Source organism: Sinocyclocheilus grahami, unplaced genomic scaffold, assembly GCF_001515645.1.
Source record: "Sinocyclocheilus grahami isolate Dianchi unplaced genomic scaffold, SAMN03320097.WGS_v1.1 scaffold429.1, whole genome shotgun sequence".
Classification (NCBI taxonomy): Eukaryota; Metazoa; Chordata; class Actinopteri; order Cypriniformes; family Cyprinidae; genus Sinocyclocheilus; species Sinocyclocheilus grahami.
The window spans coordinates 449,447-475,788 of record NW_015505608.1 but is presented as its reverse complement, the minus strand read 5'-3'; the positions used below and the strand labels follow the sequence as shown (position 1 = coordinate 475,788).

Genomic DNA, 26,342 nt, shown 5'->3' with positions numbered 1-26,342 from the left:
AAGCTTCATATTATGAGAAGGATACTTTCTACGACCTTTATCCTGCAGTCATGGTGCAATTATAGGTTCCTTCCATCTAAAAAAACAAGAATCGAAAACAACAGTGAGGAATCGATTCCAGAACCAGGAATTTTCAAAAATTTGCCTAAAACGTGTCAGTTTGGTGAGCGGATACGAAATACCGCGAAAAAGGCGGATTGTTTTATGGCAGCAACAAATGCAGGAGTACAGGTATCCGGTTGTGGCTATAAGGGATACAGCTCAGACCGGAAACGAACAATTAACTTAATTTTCTACCTATTAGATTGTGTTTTATTAACGTCTACACCTACCCCAACCCTAAACCTACCCCTTACAATATTGAAAAAATAGTAATTATTGTTGTACAGTGTTACAAAAATTACGCTGTATTGATGTGCGCATGCCCAGTAGCACCATACGTATCCATTCTAGCCTTAACCTGGGGCAAGTTCAAACTCAAACCAGTGTGCACCGTTTTGCTACGGTTTCCGGTTTGAACGACATGTTTCCTGGAAACGGTGTGCAACGGTGCAACGGGGTTTCATGTCAGCCCAATCAGCAGCAACATGTATATAAACCACGCGGTATTAAAGAGACAGCTGGCACAATGTAATTAACATCCAAATCAATTCACAAGAGCAAGTATATTGTTTGCACATGTTTATTTACATTAAAGGCAAAATAACTGAAATAATAAGAGCACAAGTATAGATCTGGAACTTCTTTAAGTCTGTCTAAATATCATTTAGTAATTGCAATGTCTTCTGGTCCATATCCTTTCCTTAGGAAGGTGTGCTAAATACTGATTAATGTAACGTAAAAATACTATACATATTTATATATATTTTGCTATTTTATTATGGAGTGACACTTTCATAAACTTTTCTATACCCACCTGATTATATAATGGTAAATATTACAATATCATAGCACGACAACAGTCCTCAGAAATAATGATAAGCCTAATAATCACAATAAAAATAATAAGGTCATATAGATCATAACACAGTCTTGGAGGTAAGAAGTGGATTATCCTTCAACTGAAATGCAAGGCAAATGTTGGATCACAATAATTAGGAACCACAGTTTCCACAAATACCTTCATTTGATTGGGATGTTCTCTTTTATTCTGGAGGGCAAGGGCAGTGACTGCACCATCGAGCATATTTTGCAGTATTAAACACGTATTTATATCAGGCTCCGAAAATTCTTCAAAAAGAACACAAAGAATGGGCTTCTCAGCTGCCATAGTTGCAACTCTTGCGTCATCAGAACAGATGTGTTCAACACACCACCGTTTCTCACCGTTTTTGTCGGGGCTGAACGCAGCACAGGTATCCACTTTAATTATGAGTGATGTATTTACGACAAAGAATTCCACTCACTTACTTGTAGAGCTCAGTCTCAAAAGACACAAAACTTCATACAGTTGCTTTAAATACTCTGACATTATGAACTCATTAAAATAATCATTTTTACATTTGTCATATAGGCTACTTGTACATTACTTAATTTGACTTTTTACTTACATGCGTTTTAATGTGGAAAGGACGGATCAGCTCAACTTTCTGTTCCTAACAAAAGTTAAACTTTGGTTGATGTTGTTTTTTTCCAGTAGCAGATGTAAAGACATAACAATCTTAAAAAGGTGAGATTTTTAATTGTCTAAATTGGAGAGGAGTAGAACATGAGTAAAGGACGAGCTGTCTGGCAAAGACCAGATGTCCTATATGAGTCAAGATGAGCAAATGAGAGCTGTGAAAAGTGGAAAAAGAGGGAGAAAAGAGAAATGGATAGATCTAGAGAGAGTGAAGGAAGCAAGCAAGGGGAAGAGAAGGTGACTAAGTTGAGGCACCATGTGGAGGCAGAAGCTCTTGAGGATGATTCATTCATATGAAGGAGAACAGCATGTAGCTGCTGCTGCCACCCAGCGGCCAAACGCGGACTGACCGCGTTACTGGATCACACAGCGATTAATAAACACAAGTAAAAGACAACATTTTCATGCACTGTTCTTTTTCTCTACCGTTTTTTATTCAGATGAGTGAAACACTTTCAGTTACAAAAATGACTTTAAATGAACAACACTGTACAATGAACAAGCGAGTTATTTGTCAACTATTTTTTGGTTTCAGAGATAATTACACCAAAAGGCTAACCTGTCACCATAGGGAGAAAAAGAGAGACACAGAGGACAGAAGAGAAGAAAAAGGAACTGCTCAACTCAAGTGAGAAAAAAGGAACGATGGAAAGGGTAAAAACATAACGTACATCAACAAGCAAAACAGACGCACACATTCACGCACATATGCCAAAATAACCGCATATCTGTCCGATTTTAGAGTGTAAAATACGTTCACGCGCACATGATCATAGGTACGCACAGACAATGACGCACCCACGCGCTCTCATTTACGCACGGAGTGAGCAGCGAACATGAAATCAGGGAGAAGATGCAGGGGACAGAATAACACCACGAACCCCCAAAAACGTAAATAAAAATTCATCACAGACATACCAAGTCTTTTCTTTAAGATCATCATCATCACCATGAAGACCCCCCCCCCCCAAATAATGAATAATTAAAAATATACATTTCATCATTATCTTCATCGTATGTTACTTTGGATAGTTGAGGTTTATACCTTCAGAAACTGGGTTGCTAGGTGACCAGGAAAAGAGACAAAAGAAAACAGCTGAGGATGTGTTAGTGGAGCTCTTTGGTTTAACTAGACGTGTTTAAGTTCTTTAAAAATCTTTTTAAACACCTTTGGACTAAAGCTGTTTTTTTTAATGTATAATATATAGAGAGAGAGCGCAGGTAAAACAACAAGTAGAGAGTAAAATGAGAACAAAAAGACTCATATTTGCAGTTCTCTTAGGCGTTTTCAAATGCCATGATTTTCTTTTCTTTTCTCGGGAATTTTCACCCATATCCGATTGTTAAATTGAAAAACGCTGCGAATCAAACTCGAGGATTGTGTACAGGATTTTAGGGAGCGTGTGTGTTATGTTCGGTCTCAGAATGGCGTGTTGCTTTGGTATCATTCTCTGGAGATTCACTCCACTGAGAGACTCACACTTTGAACACGCTCCCTTACGCTGCAGCTATTACTTGCATATCAACGCCGAGAAGTTTTTAAGACGGCCGGAACTGCGCCTGATTGTAACGGCAAGAAGGAAAGCTAGAGAAAATATAACGCAAGATTGAACGGGTTCCCCTTATATTCCTCTTCAACATCTCTTGCGTTTTAAGACATAAAATTTGTCACCTAGCAACAACAGTCGCCGCCCGCTCTTCAGTCACCTTTCTGACTTATATACATACACATGCACAATAAGTGTGTACATATATGAAAATGTGTGTGTATGTGTCCTGCCCTGTGTTTGGTGACTGTAAAAGTGGTCCCAAGGGTTGAGGGAGTGAACGTGCCAGAGCATCAGTGAAGTTCTTTGAGTGTTTTCATCTTCTTAATGTTCCCTGGCCTATCAAAACACTTCTCCTCTGCCCCTACTTCTCTGTTTTAAAGCATTCAAATATTTGGTTTGTCGTTAAGAGAGTGAGGTATATGAGGAACTATCTCTCTTCTACACCCCCTAACCAGGAGACAGAACAACAGACAAGCTACAAAATAAATACAAAACAAAGCAGGAATAGAAACAGGACAAAGAGGAGGAGGAGTGAGGCAGAGAGCAAAAAGAGAGGAAGATGGAGCACTGATATATTTCCGCTATCATTCAATACATACATTCCGCTGTATTTTCTATCCAGGAACCCCAAATCCCTCCATCTTTCCTCTCCTAGTTTTTGGTTTTGTAGCTGTTTAAAGCTTTCAGGTCAAGGCTCACAGCAGCACTGCGCTCGACGCCGTCACAAGCGGTAGCCTTCGCGACAGTAACCATAGCAACACCATCCCTAACATCAGCAGTGGTGAGACAGGTACGTACGGATACAATGCACTTTCCTATAGGACCTTATCCCTTCTAAGCCATGGCAGTGTGTGCTTTTACTCTGGAAGGTTACTTCAGCGTTGAATGAATGCTACCGAAACATTTGAGCAGAAGAAACACAGTGCTGCTTTTTCCCCTGATAGATTTCCCCCCCACAGGCTCTGTCCAGTAAGGAACAGCTAAGAGGTCGAGAAGACAAGTGTCCGCCCCTACGCTGTCGATTAACGGCCGGCACGTTAGGACCGACGGCTGCATTTGTCGATGGATTTGGTTCGAAAGGTCGTCTTGGCAAAGGAAGTTTACATTTGAATACAATCTGGTGCCTCAAACACACCCACTACAAAACAGCATCTGGAATATATTAAATAAATAATAATATTAATCATAATTAAAAAAAAGTTTTGTTAAGAAATTCACAAACGAGCAAGAGGAGATTAAAAAAAAATCTAAATTTTAAAATGGGGGAGGAAGAAAACACAAAAACTCAAAAGAGAGATAGTGTGAATTTTTGGTCTAAGTAAATATCAACATTTTTTTATCTTTTCACAACGTTTTTCTTCCATACATTAGCAATTAGTAAGCATTATAACATAGATAATTTACTACAAAATCTATAGAAGCACTAACTGACCCATTCGGACTATACCGTAACGTAGAGAACTGAGTTCATGTATCCATCCCTCGTTGAACCTGCAGCACTCACCGACTACAGATTTCAGCACGATATAAACACAACGGTAAGGTGGATGAGAGCATGTAAATTGTTGTGTATGTGATATTTGGTTCTCTTTAAAGCTTGTTTATACTCGACTTTGGTTCTTTGGATGTACTTGAGCGTGTTTATCCTGGTTTCTTATCTGTTGAACTGAATTTTCACAGTATTGTTTCAACCACCTGATTAGAGTCTCTAACACAACTAGATAGGAACAAGTAAGGAATGTAAAAAATGAGATTTCCGCTAATACGTGAATACCTTTTCCCCAAATGAAAGCACACAAATCTACACATACAGCCAAGAAAAGTCCCACAAAACAGACAAACGGAACGAAAGACCAAAAGTAACAACCCCCAAATGAACTCGAAACATCTTCTTCAGATGAGTCCAGTGAGGTCATCAAAGATCCCGCCACCCAGGACCAGGAAGAGTTTGAATGACCAGAGGCAGAGGCGGATCCCTTGCTACATGGTTCTGGGTGACCTCGGTCCAGAGATGCATGAAGGGATACTCTTTTTCTGTACAGCGACTCACTTTGCTCCTCCATCCATTTTTGGCTTGGTTTGTTTTTGGTTTTCCTTTATGGGAAGTTTGGCTGGCTGGGAAGTTTTGCTCCATTTTTTGGCTTGTAGAAGAAGCAGAGAGGATGGGAGCCCCTTCGCCGTGATGGTTTCCCATGTTGCCATGCTGTCTTACCAGAGCGGCCTCGTCAAGGTTTGGGCCCCTGATCTCTTTCTGCATCTTGTGAACGATGAACTGATCATGTATGAATGGATCGCTTTGGTATTCAAAAGGGAGAAATTGAGTGAGGAAGGCATGAAATGGAATGAGGAAGGATACAAGCACTTAATTATTAAGAGAGAAATTAGAGTATTTACACTTAACTAGAGGTGTGAAAGCTAGAGAGGAGCTTGGTCTCACTTTTATTACACTATATGACATTCATGTCATCGGACAAACAAGTGCATCAAGCTATGCAGTGCTAATATGATGACCATCAAAGACCAAACACCCAATCCTCTCTATATGCTCGATAAGACATGGAATGATGATGATGATCATATGTACTGAAACATTCATTAAAGACAGATGGTCAAATCTGCTACTTCTGAGAAAAAAAACAGATAAGAATGAGGAACAACCAGAGAAACACAACAGCGTTGGGAGTCTGGCTCGTTCATGATTAAAATGAAATCATAAAAAACATGATGTGATTGCATGGCAGATAAGATGATGAGCTCAGAGATGGCTGGATTGTTGTCACTGGGTCTGGTCCTGGACGGTTGGCTATTTACAGGTCCTTTGGATAAAGCTTTTCCATCCGTATTTTTGGTGTTTGTTTTTGGTATTTGAGATTTTGGTATGCTTGTATTTTTTTGTCATAGTGAGACTCTCAAAGTTCCATTATACTTTTTGGCATTCAGTACTCCACATGTATGCTTCAAAGCGTTCTTTAACACACAGTAAAGTTTGTTCTCTTTGTTGTTTTTGGTGCTCAAGGATCTCTTTGTCCTCTTCTTACTGCACTACATAGTTTATTATTCTCCTTTTATTTATGTATTTGGCTGCGTCCAGCTAAGCCGCATGGTGTTTTTTTGGTTTCGTTTTCCCTCCTCTCCTCTTCCTTCCTGCTTCCACTCCATCTCTCCATCTCTCCCCTCTTTTACTCTGTATATTTTTGGCATCAGTAGAGCGGGAGAGCGGAAGAGAGAGAGTGTGAACAAGAGGGAACGAAAGGGAGCGAGGGGATCAAGAGATGCTTTGGTTGACAGGTAAGGTTTCATCTCCTCCTTCTCCTCCTCCTGTGATTGGCCTTGGGCAACGTCACTCGATTTTAGCCCCTCCAATCGAGTGTGGGCTGTGTAGCAAATCACCGGAAGAGCAGGAAGAGATGGGGCTCGAGCAAGGGGAGGGACTCATGCCGCCTGTGACAGGAAATGAGGTTCTGGCAAGAACTGAACTGCCCAATCCCATGCCGGTGCCTGTTGCCATGGGCAACAAAGAGGAGTGGTTGAGAAAGAGGGAAGAGGGGAGACCTGCTCCTTGGCCTCCAGAACCCCCAATTAACACCTTGCTGCTGCCCTCAAGACTGGAAATGGGCAGCTGGCCACCACTGGCTGCTAGAGCTGTGAAAGAAACACAGTATTACTCACAAACATCAACAAAACTGACATGTAACGCATTAAACAGGATACACTAGCATGTGAACTGATGAGCAGATGTGAAAAGGGGTGAAAAGGAGTAGAAGGACATAAACAAACACTCAAACAGAGAGGACACAGTAACACATGACTGATATGAGGTGGTAGAGTCATTAGTGTCTCTCTCGCCCTCTCTTTCACACAAACCTTGGATAGTAGCAAGTGGGTTGCTGACAAGAAGAGCTTGGCTCATTCCTGTGTTAAGTCCCCTCATCGTATTCCTGGGTCACACAAACAAATAACCAACCCACAAAACACACAGACAGAAACGGAAAACAGAAATACAGGGAAGAGGAAGGGAAAAAGAGAAAACATTTAGAAGCATAGTTAAGAGTAGGGGTGTAACTAGGGTTGCCAACTGTCCCGTATTAGCCGGGACGTCCCTTATTTTAGGCCTAATTGATTTGTCCCGTACGTGACCTCCCTTGTCCCATTTTTTAACTGCTACGCTGATCTAACCACTGACTGATAAAACAGCAGCAGTGCTGATCACTTGAGAATGATCACCGATACCTGTCATCATCCAATCACAGCCCCCCTCACTCAGTATACATTAAGTAAATCAGAAATCGTGAACATAACTGTTCGAGGAAGGCTGCAGAATCCTCTGCCTGTGTTCTGTCGTTTTGTGCAACCCTGTCAGATTTTGCTACCTCACATTAAAACAGTGGGTAGTACAATTCGCCAACGAAAAATGCTACCTGTAAAATTATCGTTTATTAAAGGTGCAGTAGGAGATCTTGGAAAATGCTAACATTAGCCTGATAGCACTGAAAGCGAACATCCCACCCTCCCTGCAATCGCCGTCCAAAGCTACGCCCCTGAAGGCATATAAGCTCGCAGACCAGAATACCAGAGACAACATGACTACAATAGGCTACATAAGCGGTTCCCAATTCCAGCCCATGTTCCGAAGTGAAGTAAACGTAAATGGATTTCCCCTGCTCAGAGAGTAGGGAGCAATGAACACTGTGTAGGGATCATATCGATCGGAACACAGTTCATGCACGTAGCTCACTTCTAACGAGCTGGTTATCTGAATCGGGTGTGTTAACTAAGCGAGACATGCAAAATATGCAAAGCGGGGGGCACGAGGACTGGAACTGGGAACCGGTGGGCTACATCATGTGTCATTCACCGGTGCGAAGACTTTAAAAGTACTACAATACCAGGAAGGAAGATCGGGTTGTTGATGTTTGGCTGCCATTCTCGCTCTGTCTGCACAGCATGCGTGAACTGTCTGCGCGAACAGGGTGCGCAGAGGTATGCAGATACATATGTTGACAGGCAGGTAGGAAAGCGAATTAAAACTCTCGGATCGAGCGTTTTGATTGGACGAACATTTCTTGGTCCTACGCCTTCCACAGAATATATAAATACAGATAAATACATTTGGACCACTTAACTTAATGATTACTATCGGGATGTGAAGAGAATTTCAACCAGGATATACAAAAAAAATTCTGAAGACAATCACCTATTGCACCTTTAACGTCTACACCTACCACAAACCTGAAAGACAAATCTTTCAGAAACCTGTCTTGACTGTTGTCATATCTTAAGATTACTGATCTTGTGTGTGACTTTTTGTGAATGTCCCAATTGAGGAACAGGATGTGAAAATTTAAGATAAATGTTCATGTTATATGTTTTGGTTGCATTTGTGAGTTAATAAAAATGTAGATGGTTGTTTAAAATAGGTATATAATATAATAATATTGATATATCTATCGATATTCTTCTGTATTGAATCGTATCGTAGAATGTTTTGAAGTATCGGCAAATATCGTATCGCTGAATATGAGAATCGATATCGTATCGTGACGAACCATCTGATTTACACCCCTAGTTAAGAGCTTGAAAAACAGTGCAAGAAAACAGGTCTTTGCAGAGTAAATAAGTTTTTTCTTATATGCAGGCCACACACCAGCACACCTCAGTGACGCATCAGTACGTAACAATCCTTATGCTAAGATGTAGTGCGATTTGACCAAATCTTTTGAACAAATATGCAAAATCGTAAAAAAGAAAAAGAAGAAGCCCTTAAAAAATAAGAAATGTAAATAAATAAAAAACTAAAATTTAAATAAAAAAATTAAATATATATATTTTTGTAGTATCAAAACAAATATATAATTTATAATTAATATTTGCAAATAATATTTTACAAATTATAATAAATTAAGTTCTATAACACTAATTATAATTAATAATGTATTTAATTGATAATAATACAACTGCGCATACACATTATGTATGTGCATATACATATTACATTGTCATACACAATTGTCTCAATATCAAGGTCAATTTACCAGAATTCACCTTTCCTAATTCACATTTTCCTATACTTGACAATAACAAATATTTTTTTATGTGAAAGTGTGTGTGTGTGTGTATTTTATATTTATGTGTGTATATGTGTGTGTAAGAACACAGACTCTGCTGGTTGTATTCACCTCAAATGTGCAGCAAAGTCATTGATGTAGTTAGAAACGTCACCATTCTTTTTATGCCATGAACTGTGGATGACAAAACCACACACACAAAAATACATTTGCACACACACACAAACACTGCAGTTACCTACATTTGCTGAGCCACAGGGAGTAAAAGGTGATGAGTATGTGCTGAGTGGATGTGTGCATGTGTGTGTGTGCGTGTACGTGTGTGTGTGAGAGAGAGAAATCAACTCACCCTGTGTTCAGACTTAGTGTACTGTGAGTCGGAGGGGTATATATATATATATATATATATATATAATATAATTATATGTATCTCTGATCAGCAGATGTCCACTTCTGTGCCCTACCTGCTGTACCGAGACTGCTCACTGTCTGCGATGGTCCCTGACTGGTCATCTGTAAGGAAGACGTGGATATGATGTCACAGGTCAAAAGGGAAACATGATGGACAGAGAGTAATGGAGGTTGAGAAAGGAGAGAGGCTGGTGGAAGGCTTGTGCTCTGTTTGTGAATTTACCAAAATACTGAGTTTGAAAGTGAAATCATGCAATATTCCTCCTAAAGAATTAGAAACAGAGGCTGAATGCCCTATAGTATTATGACAATGAGTACGTTTAAATGGACAACAATACTCATATTTTAATACGATTAAGACAATACTCTGCTTAAGAATCTACCATGTAAACAGAGATTTTTGATTACCTTAATCTGGCTAAAGTCATAATCGAAGTAAATAGAAATCAAATTAAGACATGTGGAGTAATTCCTATTTAAAGACATGTACACACCTTAATCACATTATTACCGTCGTGTAGGACTTTTCGCCGCACTTTGCGACAGGATACACACACGGCAGTGTTCAACCGTTTGACGGCAAATAAAAGAGCTTCCACACCGTCATCGTCTGTATGCACGTTCAAATAATTAACTGCACATGAAGCTTTCATAAAATTAAAAATGAAACACCCAAACCTGTACATGGCATCATCACGAAGACGAACTATATGTTTATACGTGAAATTACGGAGGGGACGTCGGATGTCGTCACGTGGGGACATAATGACGTGTGCCATTAATCGATCTATGTACTATAACATGTAAAACAGGAACATGAAAGGAATATTCTAAAAGCAACTCATGTAAACACCATAATCATAATATTGGCTTATTTAGAATAAGGTAAATAATTCGATTACTGATGTCCATGTAAACGTAGTCAATGACAGTGAACTAGTTGTAAATATTGGCTATGAAGATATGAATTATTACACATTAAAATGCAAAGCAATGCAGGGTGGGTGAAACCACATTCAGGAGTGAATGATATATGCACCATTATGGGAATGATTATTATCATATGCTCATGCAGGAGAAACTAGTAGTGTTGTGGCACAGGGTGGTTGGAGACGGGGGTATGGGCCAAGGGAGCAAGCCGGGTCGTACCATGTGCGGGCTGTAGCAGAGGGGTTTGTGCAAGGTGGGCTGGGGTTGGCTGGGCAAGGGAGGGGTGGCACTGGAGGGGTTAATACGTTTCTCTTTCTGTCGGCGGTTGCAGAACCAGACGCGGATCACCTCCTTCTCCATATTGAGCTTTTCGGCGATGAGCAGGATCTCCTCTGAGGCAGGCTTCTGGTTCTGAATGCCGAAAACAGAACTGTGGTTTAGGATTATTTAAGGACATAAATTTCGGAAGCGTTTAGTTATCTACTACCACTTCAAAGTTTGGGGTCAGAACTTAACAGAAATGATTCAGCAAGGATGCATTCAACTGAAAAAAAGGATAAAAAAGTGACAGTAACAAAAGATTTGTATTTTTTAAAAATGCTGTTATTTTTAACTTTCTATCAATCAAAGAATCCTGAAAAAATGCTTCAAAGTTTCTACAAAAATATTAAGCAGCACAACTATTTAAACTGTGATAAGAAATGTTTCTTGAGCACCAAATCAACATATTGATTTCTGAAGAATCATGTGACACTGATCACTGGAGCAATGGCCAATAAAAGTTAATCTTTACTATCACATGAATAAATTACATTTTAGAAAATATTAAAATAAAAATGTATTGTTTTATATTGTAATAACACTTAATAATATTACTGTTTATACTGCATTTATAACGAACCAATGCATCCTTGGTGAGCATAACAGCCTTCTTTTGGAAACAAATAAAATCCAACCCCAAACTTTTAACCGGTAATGTATGTCGTGCAATGGTACACCTTAATCACATTATTACCGTCGTGTAGGACTTTTCGCCGCACTTTGCGACAGGATACACACACGGCAGTGTTCAACCGTTTGACGGCAAATAAAAGAGCTTCCACACCGTCATCGTCTGTATGCACGTTCAAATAATTAACTGCACTTGAAGCTTTCATAAAATTAAAAATGAAACACCCAAACCTGTACATGGCATCATCACGAAGACGAACTATATGTTTATACGTGAAATTACGGAGGGGACGTCGGATGTCGTCACGTGGGGACATAATGACGTGTGCCATTAATCGATCTATGTACTATAACATGTAAAACAGGAACATGAAAGGAATATTCTAAAAGCAACTCATGTAAACACCATAATCATAATATTGGCTTATTTAGAATAAGGTAAATAATTCGATTACTGATGTCCATGTAAACGTAGTCAATGACAGTGAACTAGTTGTAAATATTGGCTATGAAGATATGAATTATTACACATTAAAATGCAAAGCAATGCAGGGTGGGTGAAACCACATTCAGGAGTGAATGATATATGCACCATTATGGGAATGATTATTATCATATGCTCATGCAGGAGAAACTAGTAGTGTTGTGGCACAGGGTGGTTGGAGACGGGGGTATGGGCCAAGGGAGCAAGCCGGGTCGTACCATGTGCGGGCTGTAGCAGAGGGGTTTGTGCAAGGTGGGCTGGGGTTGGCTGGGCAAGGGAGGGGTGGCACTGGAGGGGTTAATACGTTTCTCTTTCTGTCGGCGGTTGCAGAACCAGACGCGGATCACCTCCTTCTCCATATTGAGCTTTTCGGCGATGAGCAGGATCTCCTCTGAGGCAGGCTTCTGGTTCTGAATGCCGAAAACAGAACTGTGGTTTAGGATTATTTAAGGACATAAATTTCGGAAGCGTTTAGTTATCTACTACCACTTCAAAGTTTGGGGTCAGAACTTAACAGAAATGATTCAGCAAGGATGCATTCAACTGAAAAAAAGGATAAAAAAGTGACAGTAACAAAAGATTTGTATTTTTTAAAAATGCTGTTATTTTTAACTTTCTATCAATCAAAGAATCCTGAAAAAATGCTTCAAAGTTTCTACAAAAATATTAAGCAGCACAACTATTTAAACTGTGATAAGAAATGTTTCTTGAGCACCAAATCAACATATTGATTTCTGAAGAATCATGTGACACTGATCACTGGAGCAATGGCCAATAAAAGTTAATCTTTACTATCACATGAATAAATTACATTTTAGAAAATATTAAAATAAAAATGTATTGTTTTATATTGTAATAACACTTAATAATATTACTGTTTATACTGCATTTATAACGAACCAATGCATCCTTGGTGAGCATAACAGCCTTCTTTTGGAAACAAATAAAATCCAACCCCAAACTTTTAACCGGTAATGTATGTCGTGCAATGGTCATGTGTCAAGTGATCATGTGTTCTGACCGTGATGAAGCTGCGTTCCAGAGCGACGCGGATGTTGGTCTCAATGCTGGTGCGTTTCTTCCTACGGCGGCCAGGCAGGCCCTCAAACCCCAGCAAGGGAGAGGAAAGAGCACTGGGACTTGGCAAGATGCTGTCCATCGTCATTGTTTCTAAGTAAACCATTAAAAACATTTTATGCTTATTATATCAAGCACAAAATGTTTTATATACTGCCATATCACATTTTTTACATTAAATTTTTTTTATAATGATGTGGCCTGAATGCCACTTAAACTGTAGTTTTAATGTATGTACATGAACATGGTTTTGAGATTGATTGGAAGTTAAAGGGATAGTTCACCCAAAAAATGATCATTTATTCACCCTCATATCCAGTGTTGGGGAAAGTTACTTTTAAAAGTAATGCATTACAATATTGCGTTACTCCATAAAAAAGTAACTAATTACGTTACTTAGTTACTTTTTATGGAAAGTAATGCGTTACGTTACTTTTGCATTACTTTTTAAATCTGGACAGGGCTTGCTTGTTTGTTTTTAAAATAAAAAAGTTATATTTTGGCAAATATAAAAGCCTTTTCACACCAAAAGTGAAATGAATAAGCCTCAGGCTGAAGGGAAAGTAAATTTACGTCCGTACAGTAGAATGCAGAAGAAGACATTTCAACACACGTCAGCAATAAAAAAAGACATGCAAATGTTTGTCTAGAGTAATTTTTGCTGATTAGTATGGTTGAACTGGATCATCGAAGGTCAGAAGCAAAGACATTGGTTAATAGAATGGGATTAAATACATAAAGGATATTTGTGTTGTTTAACATTTAATTATTGCAGGTTTGCGTCATATTCTGAGTTGCATTATTTTTATTCATTTTGAGGAATACTGAATCTGTGTTTTTTTGTGTGAGTGAGATGAATTAATGCATATTCATATTTATTTTAGAACTACAGTAACATCTTCTGATATCTCTCAACATGGGGACAGGAGAGCTGTCAATCAATAAATTGGAAAAAAAAAGTAACTTGCGTTACTTATTTGAAGAAGTAACTCAGATATTCTCTTGTAAATTAAAAAGTAATGCGTTACTTTACTAGTTACTTGAAAAAAGTAATCTGATTACGTAACTCACGTTACTTGTAATGCGTTACCCCCAACACTGCTCATATCGTTCCAAACCTGTATGACATTCTTTCTTCTGTGGAAGATGAATGTTGAAGAATGTTGGCTTCCATTGTATGAACAAAAAATGCAACTTAGTTGTATGAACAATTCCTATGCAATAGGAATTGAAACTGTTTGGTTGCCAACATTCTTCTAAATGTCTTTTGTGAAGAAAATGTCATACAGGTTTGGAACAAAATTAAAATGTTCAGAATTGGGTGGACTGTCCCTTTAAGCACTAGGTTTGATTGACAGCTGTAATGTCTAATGCAGCTGTTTGTGACGGTTACCTGCGTCAGTCAGCCACTTCTCCAACAGAGGTTTAAGTTTGCACATGTTCTTGAAGCTGAGATTGAGCGCCTCAAATCGAGAGATGGTGGTCTGACTGAAATCGTTCCCATAGAGCTTCCCCATGGCCAATCCCACATCTCCCTGTAGAGAGAAACAGAGACAAAGCATTACTATACAGGCAAATACAAATCTTCTGAGTGTGTGTGTGTGTGTGTGTGTGTTTATGTGTGTGTACCTGTGTGAAGCCCAGTTTGATCCTTCTCTGTTTGAATGTGCGGGCAAATTGCTCCAGTTCCTCCAGATCACTGGGCTCTTCGGGATGAGTGGTCACCGGAGTCACTGTGTTCACGCTGCTCTCTGCAACCTTCTCCCTCTGCCACAAACCAGACACACACATACAAGACTCGAACGTGAGTGTCAGATGCAAATATGATAGCACAGAATGTACACACACTACTGTCAAACATTTTTTGTTTTTAAAGAAATTCTATGCTCACTGAGGTTGCATTTATATGATTAAAATACAACAAAAACAGTAATATTGTGAAATACTATTACATTTTGAAACTGTTTTCTATCTTAATACACTGTAAAACATAATTATTCCTGTGATGACGAAACTGCTGAATTTTCAGTAGCCTTTACTCCAGTCATCAATGTCATATGATCATTCAGAAATCATTCTAATATGTTGATTTGGTGCTCAAGAAACATTTCTTATTATAATCAATGTTGAAAACAGTTCATATTAATATTTATTATTACTTATGCTTAAGTAATGCTTTTTTCAGCATTCTTTGAAGACTAGAAAGTTCAACAGAACAGCATTTATTTAAAACGAAAATCTGTTGTAACAATCTATCAGTCTTTACTGTTAAAACATCTTATTCACCCCAGTCTTACTACAGCTGTCATACACACAAAATTACAAAGTTCATAAACAATACTGTGTTTCCCTTTTTCAAAAAGGGAACTGAAAATTTCACACATTTAATTAATCACTTATGTTGTGAGTACCTTGGATACTGTTTTAAGTAACCTCTGGCATATGTTTACCCCTGTTGGGGAACAGTAGACTCCCAAATATGTGGCCTTTTATCAGATGTTGTACCTGTGCTTGAAGACTAAGTCTGTGTGGAGCAGCCAGCAGGCTTCCTTGGTTTTGCTGAGGTAGTGATATTAGATTTGGCGTTGATAGCAGCCCTGAAACATGCACAACCATTACAATTAAATCAAATCAGACCATTTTTAGCTAATTATTACATCTTGAAAAATTACAATGTAATAAAGTGATAATAAGCAATAAATTGGGTTACAATTTATTTTAAGGTGTCCCTATTACAATGTAATTATACATTTGAGTACTGAGTAATATTAATTAACTACATGTACTTACTATAGGGCTAGGATTAAGGTTTGGCTTAAGGTTACTTGCATGTAAGTATGCATAATTTATTGTTATAATACTAAGTACATTTAACGTGTAACATGGACACCTTAAAATAAAGTGTTATAATAAATTCTTACAGGTGTAAATTACTGCAAATCTCTATGTTTAATTGTTTAATTAATATTAAACGACATTTTTAATTCTGATTGACTGTGATTGGCAAACTAGTGATCTGATGTTGGAAACTTATTTAGGACACGGTGTGAGAATACTAATAGTAAATAAGCTACCTTGCTGCCCTTGCTGTGTTTGTGGTAAAAGAAACTGTGCGGGTGAAGGCAGAGTGTGTCCAGGAACGAGGACTAACTGTTGCAGCTGCAACAACTGCTGAATGTCCTGAAAGAGAGAAAAGAAACAGATGCTGAAAGGATGTGACGGTTTCACTCTGATGAAGGACTGAAAGAGGAAAAACACTGATTCTGGAACAATATCAACAATTTTCAGGTGTGCTGCCCAGCGCTGGCTAGCTGTACCTGCGCAGTGAGCTGGATTGGCTGAGAAAGAGGAAGCTGGTGAGGAGGAGGCGGCGGGACAGGGGCGGCGTTTTGTTCCTGTGTGCTCTGCGATTGGCCCTGTGACTGCGGCTGAGCTGCCTGCTGCTGGGCTTGCTGTTGATTGGCCGCGTGGGCCACATGCGACTGCTGCACAGCTGCAGCGAGGAGCTGCGCCTGCTGTAAGAGCAGCTGTTGCTGTGCTGGCAAAAGTGCAGTCAACTAGAGAGAGAAAGAGCGGCAGAGAAGGAGTGTGGCGAAAATAAGAGTTAGAAAAGAAAGCACATCTAAGGCAAGCAAGCTCATGTAGGAACCCACACAGACACACATACAGTATGCAACACATATAAAGAGTGTATGTACGCATGTATTGGCATGTTTGTCTCACCCCTGCGAGCTGACCACCCGTTAGCATCAGCTGTGTGTGAGGAAGGGGCGTCTGAGCAGGTGGAGTTTGTACAGCAGCGCGAGACATCTCACCACAATCCTCCACCTTAGTCTGAGACATAGTGACAGAGAAGCGCTAATGATGAATTAATGTGTTACTGAAAGGGACACAGTGAGTGGGAGTATTGAAATGAGGTTAATAAAATACTAGCAGCTCATGAGGTGGAAAAAAGCTATAATCTGTAAAAACTGTAAAAGACTAACTTTTAAACGGTCTCCGAAACTAACAACAAAAATATGTGCAGATCTGTATGTGAATCACTTGACAGTAATAAAGAACACAAACTGTCACATGCATTTACACACATTCACTCACCTTGGTGCTGCTGCTCAGTGTGGGAGAAAGAGAGAAAGGACTGATTTTCATTGGCTGAAGCTGTTGGAGGGAAACGCATTGAAAATATGATTTATTATTTTTGATCATGCTGTTTTCAGATGAAATATAATACTGGTACCTGGCTGTCACTTACCTGATTATTTGAATCTGAGCCATTTCTTTCGGAGGCTGACAAACACAATGAGAGAAGACAACATTTCTGTTAATTTTGTAAATTGAAGTTAGGTTTTAGTTAAGATAGTTAGTATAGTTAAGAGGATATTAACAACACTTCTGTTAATTTTGAAAATATAAGTTAGGTTTTAGTTAAGGTTTTTAGTTAGTAAAAAATATAAAGTAGCTTTAATATAGCAAAAGACATGCTATTTATTTATATTAATTTTGATTGAAAACATAATATATGTGTGTGTACTGTGTATATTTATTATGTATATATAAAGACACACACATACAGCATATTTTTTAAAAATATTTGCATATATTTATATTCATATAATTTATATTATATATAAATATATATATAAACATAACATATTTTTCTTAAATATATACATGCATGTGTGTGTCTTTATATATACATAATAAATATACACAGTACACACACATATATTATGTACACAAAAACTTTTATTTTGGATGCGATTAATCACGGTTAATCGTTGCCCAGCACTACTTTTGTTTATTCTTTATTATTGATTTATTATTTTCATAATTTCAGAATGTTGTTAACACATAAAAATATGCTGGAAATGTTATTATGTCAAGTAAATATCTGAGCAGAAAATTCTTTTTTGTTGATCCTTGTTGCAGACCTATAAAAAATGTAAATATAATGTAGTTTTATATACCTGTGCTCTCCATCGGTGAGTCTGCCGCTGGATTCTCAACCTCTATTGGCTTTGACATTCTGATATCTGTGAAAAAGAGAGAGGGATATGAGGTCAGTCATTAGCTTTTGCTACAGGATGATGCATTTCTGTTAACATATTTTGTTCAAATTAATTACTGTTTGCATACAGTTAGCAGCCCTGTACCCTGATTTAACAGTTCAATCATATACCACAGTTGAATAGTAAGATATATTATTATTATTAAATAGTTTTGATGATGATGAATGGAAGAGTAACAAACACAAATATGTTATATTTTGAATAAAAAGGACACAAATGCACACTTTTTGATTCTAAAAATACAGAGGTCTAGATTCCTCCATTCTCACACAACTGGAGACGTGCTCAATCCAACAAACAACTAATAATGGTTACGTCACCACAGATGTCACTTCATCATGTCATGTCACTTCAAATTTAACTGTAACCGAGCCCATGGGACTGTCCCAGTCCCTCAGCGGTGAGAAACAGAGCGTGCAAAGTAAATGTGTGTGTGTGAAATATCTTATATCTTTAAAGAATCATAATACCATTTTTTTTTTAGAAATAAGATTTATAATGTTCTGGTCTAAACTGAATTCTGTAAATCATAGATATATTTTATGTATAAGTCAGAACACAGCTGAATGTGTGTATGTCGCTGACAAATTCAAGCCAGTTCAGTTTATCTGTATGACACTTTTTACAATACAAAGGAGTTATAAGCAGCATCAGCAGCGTTATAAATTCTGTATCCAAAAAAGCTCTCAAACAGACATTCATAAACACACACACACACACACACACACAGAGAAACACACTCACTTCCCTTTTGTGAAAAATGCAAATAAAGCCAACGACTGACTAATAATATCACCCACCTGCATATACCACTATCTCGTCTGATCCTCTTTATCTATCTCCCCCTCAACACTCATGCCTCATCCTTCATTTCTCACTCTTTCACAAATATTTTCATCGATATTTAATTCTTGCCAAGTACATGAAACATTGAAGCCTTACCAGATACTGATATTTAATATCTGACTCCTCCAGGGGGCAGTACAACTTTAAAAAAAACGTGACTGTAATAATCCCAGAGAAAGTTACACAGGAAACCAACTTCACTTGTTTAAATTGAATCACTCGTGAAAAAGCCACCAAAAAGCTGAAGAATTGCCGACTTCCTCAGACGATCAAATCCAGGGTCCAGCGACAGTGATTGGTGAAAGGAAGTAAAAGGGAAGGAAAGCCCCTCTCGAGGCCCGTCAGCCAATGGGCCGTATCTATAAGGGTTTCCACAGAATGGCCTGCTGGTAAAATGGTGCTATGATAGCTCAGGCTGAAAGTTTGAGAATATTTTCAGATTGTGTCACACACAAGTTCTGACTGTTTTGAGTATGGTGTCATAATTCATCTGAATAAAATAAGCTGACTTGAGGTTATCAGAGAGGCATCATTAATTTGAAGCAAAAATGTCAAAGAAGTGTTTTTAATCATGGATTAATCATGACACCTTGCAGTCTATGATAACTCATTTGATATACATCCACCACAGTTTCGCATTATGGAATCTAGAACATAAGGTTTTATATGAAGTGAATATGCAGTTCATCATTCATATGAAGTTAAAATTAAAAAGTGTCTGATGGTTGTGGTGTTAATGTCTCACTTCCCTCTCTGTTTCCCCTCAGGCTGGGCCAAAGACAATGTGTTAAACCAAACCCTTACTGTCGGGCCAGCTATTACTACGCACATTCACACACACACACGCACACACACACACACACACACACACACACACGCGCAGGCTTAAATGTAGGTGCTGCTATATAATATACAGTCTTTATACAGTAGCTGACACGCACAGTTCTGTTTCTTATATATTTCGAACTTCTCCATTTCATAACTTCTGTATTACAAAGATCTCCATTCTTTTTAAAAATCTGAAATAAATATGCTTACACCGCCTGCACATACTGGAAATGGTTTCCAAGCTAAATTATTGTAATGCAATATTAATTGACAAAAAAACTACTCCACATTTCTGAGGGAGAGAGACTTCCTGCACACCTTCAGCAATATTTGTTTCCTCTCTTATTTCTGTTAACCTCATAATCCCTAATTCTGCTTTATTTTCGAATTTGACAGTTCTATGTAACCTCTTTTAAACGTGGCTTGCGTTTAGCAAATACGTTTTTTCTACTGCTACATTTTTCTAGGACGTTCAACTACTATTGAGTGTTTATTGAGCTATACAGAATCCCTGCATGTGCGACTCATTCTCAGTCACCAGTCACTTATTTTTGCGTCACGATGCCACGTGTAAAGATGAAGAGCTTTCGTATAACAATAATCAGGGCAATCTCAGATCACCATATCCATCACTGCATGAATTAACTTCTCAATTTGCTCAGCTCAGTTGGTTTGTATTTAAACACATATTCATCATCTAAGGGTGTCTGGGTTCCAGTAGACTTACTTCTTCTGACTGCCGATTACTAACCTCTCTCCCCGTTTACAATGTTTGAAAGGACAGATAATCAGTTATGATAATGCAAGTTGTCTTTAGGAATATTATTGCTGGTTTCTACCTGCTAGGAACTTCACAGAAAGTGAAGGAAACACTCCTCAAGGAAGCATTCTTACTCCTTCTCATAGCAAACACAAACTGTACTAACAAAGAACATTATACTCCACAATATACTAATTTTCATTATTAAAGGCAAGAGTTCCTGTACTGTGTTCCATCTGTTGAGCTGCAGACAGCTGCGCTGTAGGTCAAAGTTGCAATTGGGAGCTGAGGAAGGGGGAAACCCCATGGAGAACTTCACACTGGGTTTCCCAGAGGTTCGCTTATACACTTCCAGTCAATAAATATAATTTCATTACCTCCTGAGTACTAAAAATTGCTTATTTGCCTGATGAAACCGCAAAAACATAGATATACGTAATGTTAGTGTAATAACCTGAAGATTTTATGCACATAATACCACAAATTGACATTGTTGTTAACCACTTAAAAGTTAGATGAGCTCTCTGAATTTAGGAAGAGAAAAACACAGCTTTTGGGCATCTAGTAATTACTGTAGTTATTGATTGTGCCTTTGAAATTAATGCAGAGAAATGTTAATTATTTTGAGGATTTCACAACAGAAATCACAAAACCACCAGTTCATTTACAGTGCTTAGTTAAAAAAAAAAAAAAGCAGATCATTGACGAGCAGTCACAATTTACTAAATTACAAATTCTACAATGAGAACATGAGATTGGCTAGAAAAAATGCCCCCTAAGCTTCACAACCTCACTGTGGCAGCAAGAGTCTAGTGAGAAAAGCCACAGAGGTCAGTAGCTGAGAATGCAGGATTTAAGCCACTACTCCAAAACAGTCATGAATAATAATAATAATAATAATAATAATAATAATAATAATAATAATAATAAACTTGGTCTGCCAAAAAAGCAATATGTTCCTAAGATGTGCAAAAAGAATTGTGGCCAAAACTTGTAAAAATGTATATATGTTGTGCAAATTTAATACTGGCACTTCAAAAGCCAACATCCTCATAGTGAAGAAGGTGTTGGAAGCATCATGCTCACAACCTCACTGTGGCAGCAAGAGTCTAGTGAGAAAAGCCACAGAGGTCAGTAGCTGAGAATGCAGGATTTAAGCCACTACTCCAAAACAGTCATGAATAATAATAATAATAATAATAATAATAATAATAATAATAAACTTGGTCTGCCAAAAAAGCAATATGTTCCTAAGATGTGCAAAAAGAATTGTGGCCAAAACTTGTAAAAATGTATATATGTTGTGCAAATTTAATACTGGCACTTCAAAAGCCAACATCCTCATAGTGAAGAAGGTGTTGGAAGCATCATGCTGTGGATTTGTTTTTCATCAGCAGAGACTGGGCATCTTATCAAAGTACAAGGAAAAACAGATGCTGCAAAACGCAAGGAAATACTGCAAGAAAATATCTCTCTGTCTGCTGAGCTGAACTTCAGCAGGACAATGATCTTAAACTCTGAGAACATGTCCTACATTGGCCCAGATTTCAACCCAAAAATTTGGTGGCATCTGAAAAGATGAATCATAAGATGTATGGCTTGTCATATTCCATTTGTAAGATGCTTGAATAAATGTAAATGTGAAAACGGCAATGTACAAACATCACCTGACAACGTGAACAGCATGAATCTGGGCATGTTTAATATTTCAGTTTTTTATGAAATAAACTGAATTTTCTCATTAAATTAATTTTTTTTTTATAAATAATTTACACAAAATATATATATTTTTAAGTTTCAGAGCTTTGGAAAAAAAAAAACAATCACAGAAATCTGAATTCTCTTGCAAAGCACCATAAAACAAATCCCTCTATTTCTATAGAAATAGACACTCCGAAATTCATGACGCATATTCTGGAATTTCAGCCTTTCTGTAACTTTGCATAGCTCTTTCTTTCAGTTTCTCTACACTAACCTTCTTGGTCCAATGACCTCAAACATCCCTGCATTTCTAATGAATCCATCAATAAAACTCAAAAAAAGAGACCAACCTGGCAACCACCCCAGATGCTCCAGACACATACCTGGCAGCCACATATGGGAGTAGTCCATGGATGCAAAAGGACCGGTCTTTGTCATGTTGATGAATATGTGTACAGTTGTTCAGTGAGGTCCTCTTCCTCTCACACACATGAATACACTCTTTCTCTGTCTCACTCTCTCCGCGTCTCTTTGACTCTGTCAGTGTGTGGCCAAGAAGGAGGAACAAACTGATAACAAGTGGGGGGGTGAACTCTCCACTCCTCCTTCTCTCCTCCCTCCGTCACCTCCTCTCTACGCTATACTCACCCACACCTCCGCCCCCTCTTGCCCACTTCCTGACCCCGAGAGAGCAAGAAAGGAGCGGGTCAGGGCAGACATGGCACAATTACAAGAACGCAACGTTGACTGCATTTTACACTCGTAAGTATGTCACAGGTCGTTTGATTGAGCGTTTGGAGGAGGAAATGCTGAGGAAGACGAGCAGGAACGGCGCGCGTACGGAGGAGGAAGTGAAGCGCTGTCGATCGGTGGGCTGAAGAGTGGGGTCAGGTGAAGAGACAGAGGATGAAAGAGGTTGAGAGTGGGAAGGCAGCAGAGAGGAGCGAGAGATGAAAGAATAAGCAGATGGTGTGATAGAGGTGAAAAGAGGGGGAGAGTTGTGCCGCTGGAAAGTGCTGGGGTTGCTGGAAAGAGTAGCTCACGAGTCCTCTCTCGCACACCCGTCTCACGCCGTATCTCTACTGTATATCACCACAAGCCTCCATCAGAAAATACAGAATGAGGACGCTTGCTCACACGACTTTTTTTCCAACCTCACACGTCCACACTGGGGCATGAATCACCCCGTAGGAGCCCAAAACAAAGCAGAGAAAGCAAAACAAGCCGTATGTGTTGTGATATAAAACAGTAATGTGTCTAAAGCAGGAAACAGGGATGGATTACAGGCTGTACTGCTCAAAGACTGAAAATAAACATTTCCAAACTGTCCAAACTACATGTTCCACGACAGAGAACAGCGCAGACACACCAAATTGTTGTTATCATGTTTTATTTGTATTATTTTACACAGTCTGAAAATTGTAAAGTTATTAAATGCTATAAATCAACAACATAGAGCTGCATCCTGGGACACAAAAAATTAATAAATAAATAAATAAATAAATAAATAAAGTAAAATAAAAATTCTACTAAATCATACAGTGACAATTCATATTTTGTCTAGTAAATTATTTTGTAGGATTTATGCATGAGCCTTTTATACAACAGTTCTTACAGCTCTTAAGGCCTGTTCACACCAAGCACGATAACTATAAAGATAACGATAAAGATATAGTTTTAAAAATTGTTCTCAATATGAGTCCCCATCACAGCTATAACAATAAAAAAAACGATATTGTTGGAATCGATAAACGATAACAACATTGACAGAGCCAATCAGAATCAATCCTGCTATAACAAGCTCGAGAATTTAAAGCAGCAGACGAGCATGCGCTTACAGACGATAGTGTCCGCTAAAGTTATCGTTCTTGGTGTGAACTGGGCTTTAGGCTGATGATACACATGGGCAACTTTTTGGGCAATGTTGCCATCAAAGGGCAACCAGGTTAGACACAGTGCCCACGACCGATCCAGATAGAAATTTGTTACCCATTCTCAATGGGAAAGTGCCCAAGCAACACTGTTTAAAAAAAGTTGCCCAGCAAAATTGATCAAAATGTTGCCCTATGTATTATCAACCTTAAGAAACAGTTACATTTGAATGATGCCATATGTTGTAATATAATTTTCCACCATAACTGCATCTTCATAAATATTAAGGGATTCAAGAAAATGTTATCACAATAATCTGAACATTAAATATAGATATAGTATTAATATAAAAAATATTATGGTTAATATAATTATCTTAACACTATGTAAAACAAAAAAGTTTTCCTATAAAAATAAGATTTTAGCATACATATGCACACAATATGATATTATATATTTATGATAATAGTTTTAGGGTGTTGAGTGAAGATAATGTTGATGGAGGGATGTAAAAACATTCCATCTGAAATTTTTGATTATTTATTTTATTATTATTATTATTATTATTTTAGCAGATGCCTAAAGATTCATCGGTGTTAGTTTGCTATCAGACAAAGTCTCAAAGGTGGTCAGAAAAGAGAGATTCAAGTGCATACAGCAGAAATGAGAGAATTTCAGCAGCAAGAACAAGATTTACAAATATAGAAAATTGTTTAATACTGAACGTTGGCGTATTAAACAAACCAAATGGTTAGTTACTTCTGAAAATTTTAGACACAGCCTGCTACAATGATTCACAGTCAAGGTGAAGTTGAAGTTCAGGTCTGTGTGCATTGAATGTATTTAATACACGAGTTTCACAATTTGAGTTGAATTACTGAAATAAATGAACTTTTCCACGACATTCTAATTTATTGAGATGCACCTGTATGGGTGATTTAAGAGACTGCAGTACTGTATGTTTAACACGAGGAGGCGCCATCGCTCCACTTCTAATGAACGCTATGAAGAGTTTCTCTCCAATCTACTGATTGATAAATCTCTGAGCGCTCCATTTCAACTTCACTGGTCTTATTACCATAAAATAAATGTAAAAATAACATTAATCTGTACAACAGACGCAAACAACAAAAGACAGCTGCCTGTACAGGAGCATATGAGAGCTTAATTCAGTTACAGTTCTCTCTATTTAACTTATATTTTCTTCATGTATCGTCCTACACATCTTCACTTTAACATAATAATCAGACATTTGTTATACTGCAGAATTTGAGCACTTGTATATGTATTGTATCACACAAAGAGAGCAGAGCGTCAGGTTCACGGTCATCGACAGCCTGTCTGTATGCTGTGTGGCTGCTGGGGTTAAAGTTCATGACCCCAGAGGTCACACAGCACAGACACGTCTGCATATGTCACGGGGGTCTCAGGCCATTTGGCCGGCCCCTCATCTCATGATTTCCATTTCCAGGGCTTCCTCGTAATAATTGCAAACAACATTTGTAGCTTCAGTGATGACCTGCGGCCAGATGCATTCGTGGAACTAGCAGGAACATCTCGTGATCCACCAGCACACAAGCCTCTATCATCTTTAAAATCGAGTATGCTTCTCTCTCTCCTTCTCTCCATGTTTATCTGATCAGCTGTGCGTTTAAGAGCGTGAGCTACAGGCCTCAAGAGAGCCATCAATCTTGCAGCTGTCACAGCTCAGAGCCGTATGCGTGTGTATGGGTGTGAGTGATTAGAAACTATTTCTCACAGCGAACGCTCTTCACGCTGCAGATGCAATCGCGTTTGGTCCAACACAACTGTGTCTTAGTCTTTAATGCTGATAAAGTTACTTTCCGTCCTTCATTCCAGACTGAGGCGTCCACCTCTTCACCTCCATAAACACAACTGTCCATTCTCTCCACTTCTCACTCGCTCCTCCAGCTGTTAAACTATCAGCACGTCCAGTAACGTAACGATGAAAATGCTCTTTTTAATTGTTTCCAGACATTTCTTTCTCTCTTTCTTCCCTGCTGATCAGCAGACGCTGTGACATCACTGGACACTGCTCTGCACTGTGATTGGTCACTGGCCTACGTTGCCAGGCAACAGCAGTGAAAGGTCTCTTGTGTGTGTGTGTGTGTGTGTGTGTGTGTGTGTTTGTCTGTGCTTATGCGTATGTTTTTACC

General features: G+C 38.4%; 1 protein-coding gene across 1 annotated transcript in view; it reads right to left on the bottom strand.

Moving 5' to 3' along the window:
* Nucleotides 1-5,854: 5,854 nt before the first annotated feature.
* The window catches only part of LOC107551663 (POU domain, class 2, transcription factor 2-like), a 42,242-nt gene continuing 21,754 nt past the window's right edge, over nt 5,855-26,342 (bottom strand). Inside the window, exons 2-17 of the mRNA XM_016233360.1 lie at nt 18,057-18,122; nt 17,342-17,376; nt 17,188-17,247; nt 16,813-16,923; nt 16,407-16,646; nt 16,164-16,269; nt 15,595-15,686; nt 14,719-14,856; nt 14,483-14,624; nt 13,034-13,182; nt 12,231-12,422; nt 9,701-9,749; nt 9,586-9,625; nt 9,348-9,410; nt 7,036-7,109; nt 5,855-6,813 (exon numbers count right to left, since the gene is read on the bottom strand). Of these exons, the coding sequence (XP_016088846.1) occupies nt 6,512-6,813; nt 7,036-7,109; nt 9,348-9,410; nt 9,586-9,625; nt 9,701-9,749; nt 12,231-12,422; nt 13,034-13,182; nt 14,483-14,624; nt 14,719-14,856; nt 15,595-15,686; nt 16,164-16,269; nt 16,407-16,646; nt 16,813-16,923; nt 17,188-17,247; nt 17,342-17,376; nt 18,057-18,122 (1,859 nt within the window). The 3' untranslated portion in view covers nt 5,855-6,511. The remainder of the gene's footprint in view (nt 6,814-7,035; nt 7,110-9,347; nt 9,411-9,585; nt 9,626-9,700; nt 9,750-12,230; nt 12,423-13,033; nt 13,183-14,482; nt 14,625-14,718; nt 14,857-15,594; nt 15,687-16,163; nt 16,270-16,406; nt 16,647-16,812; nt 16,924-17,187; nt 17,248-17,341; nt 17,377-18,056; nt 18,123-26,342) is intronic.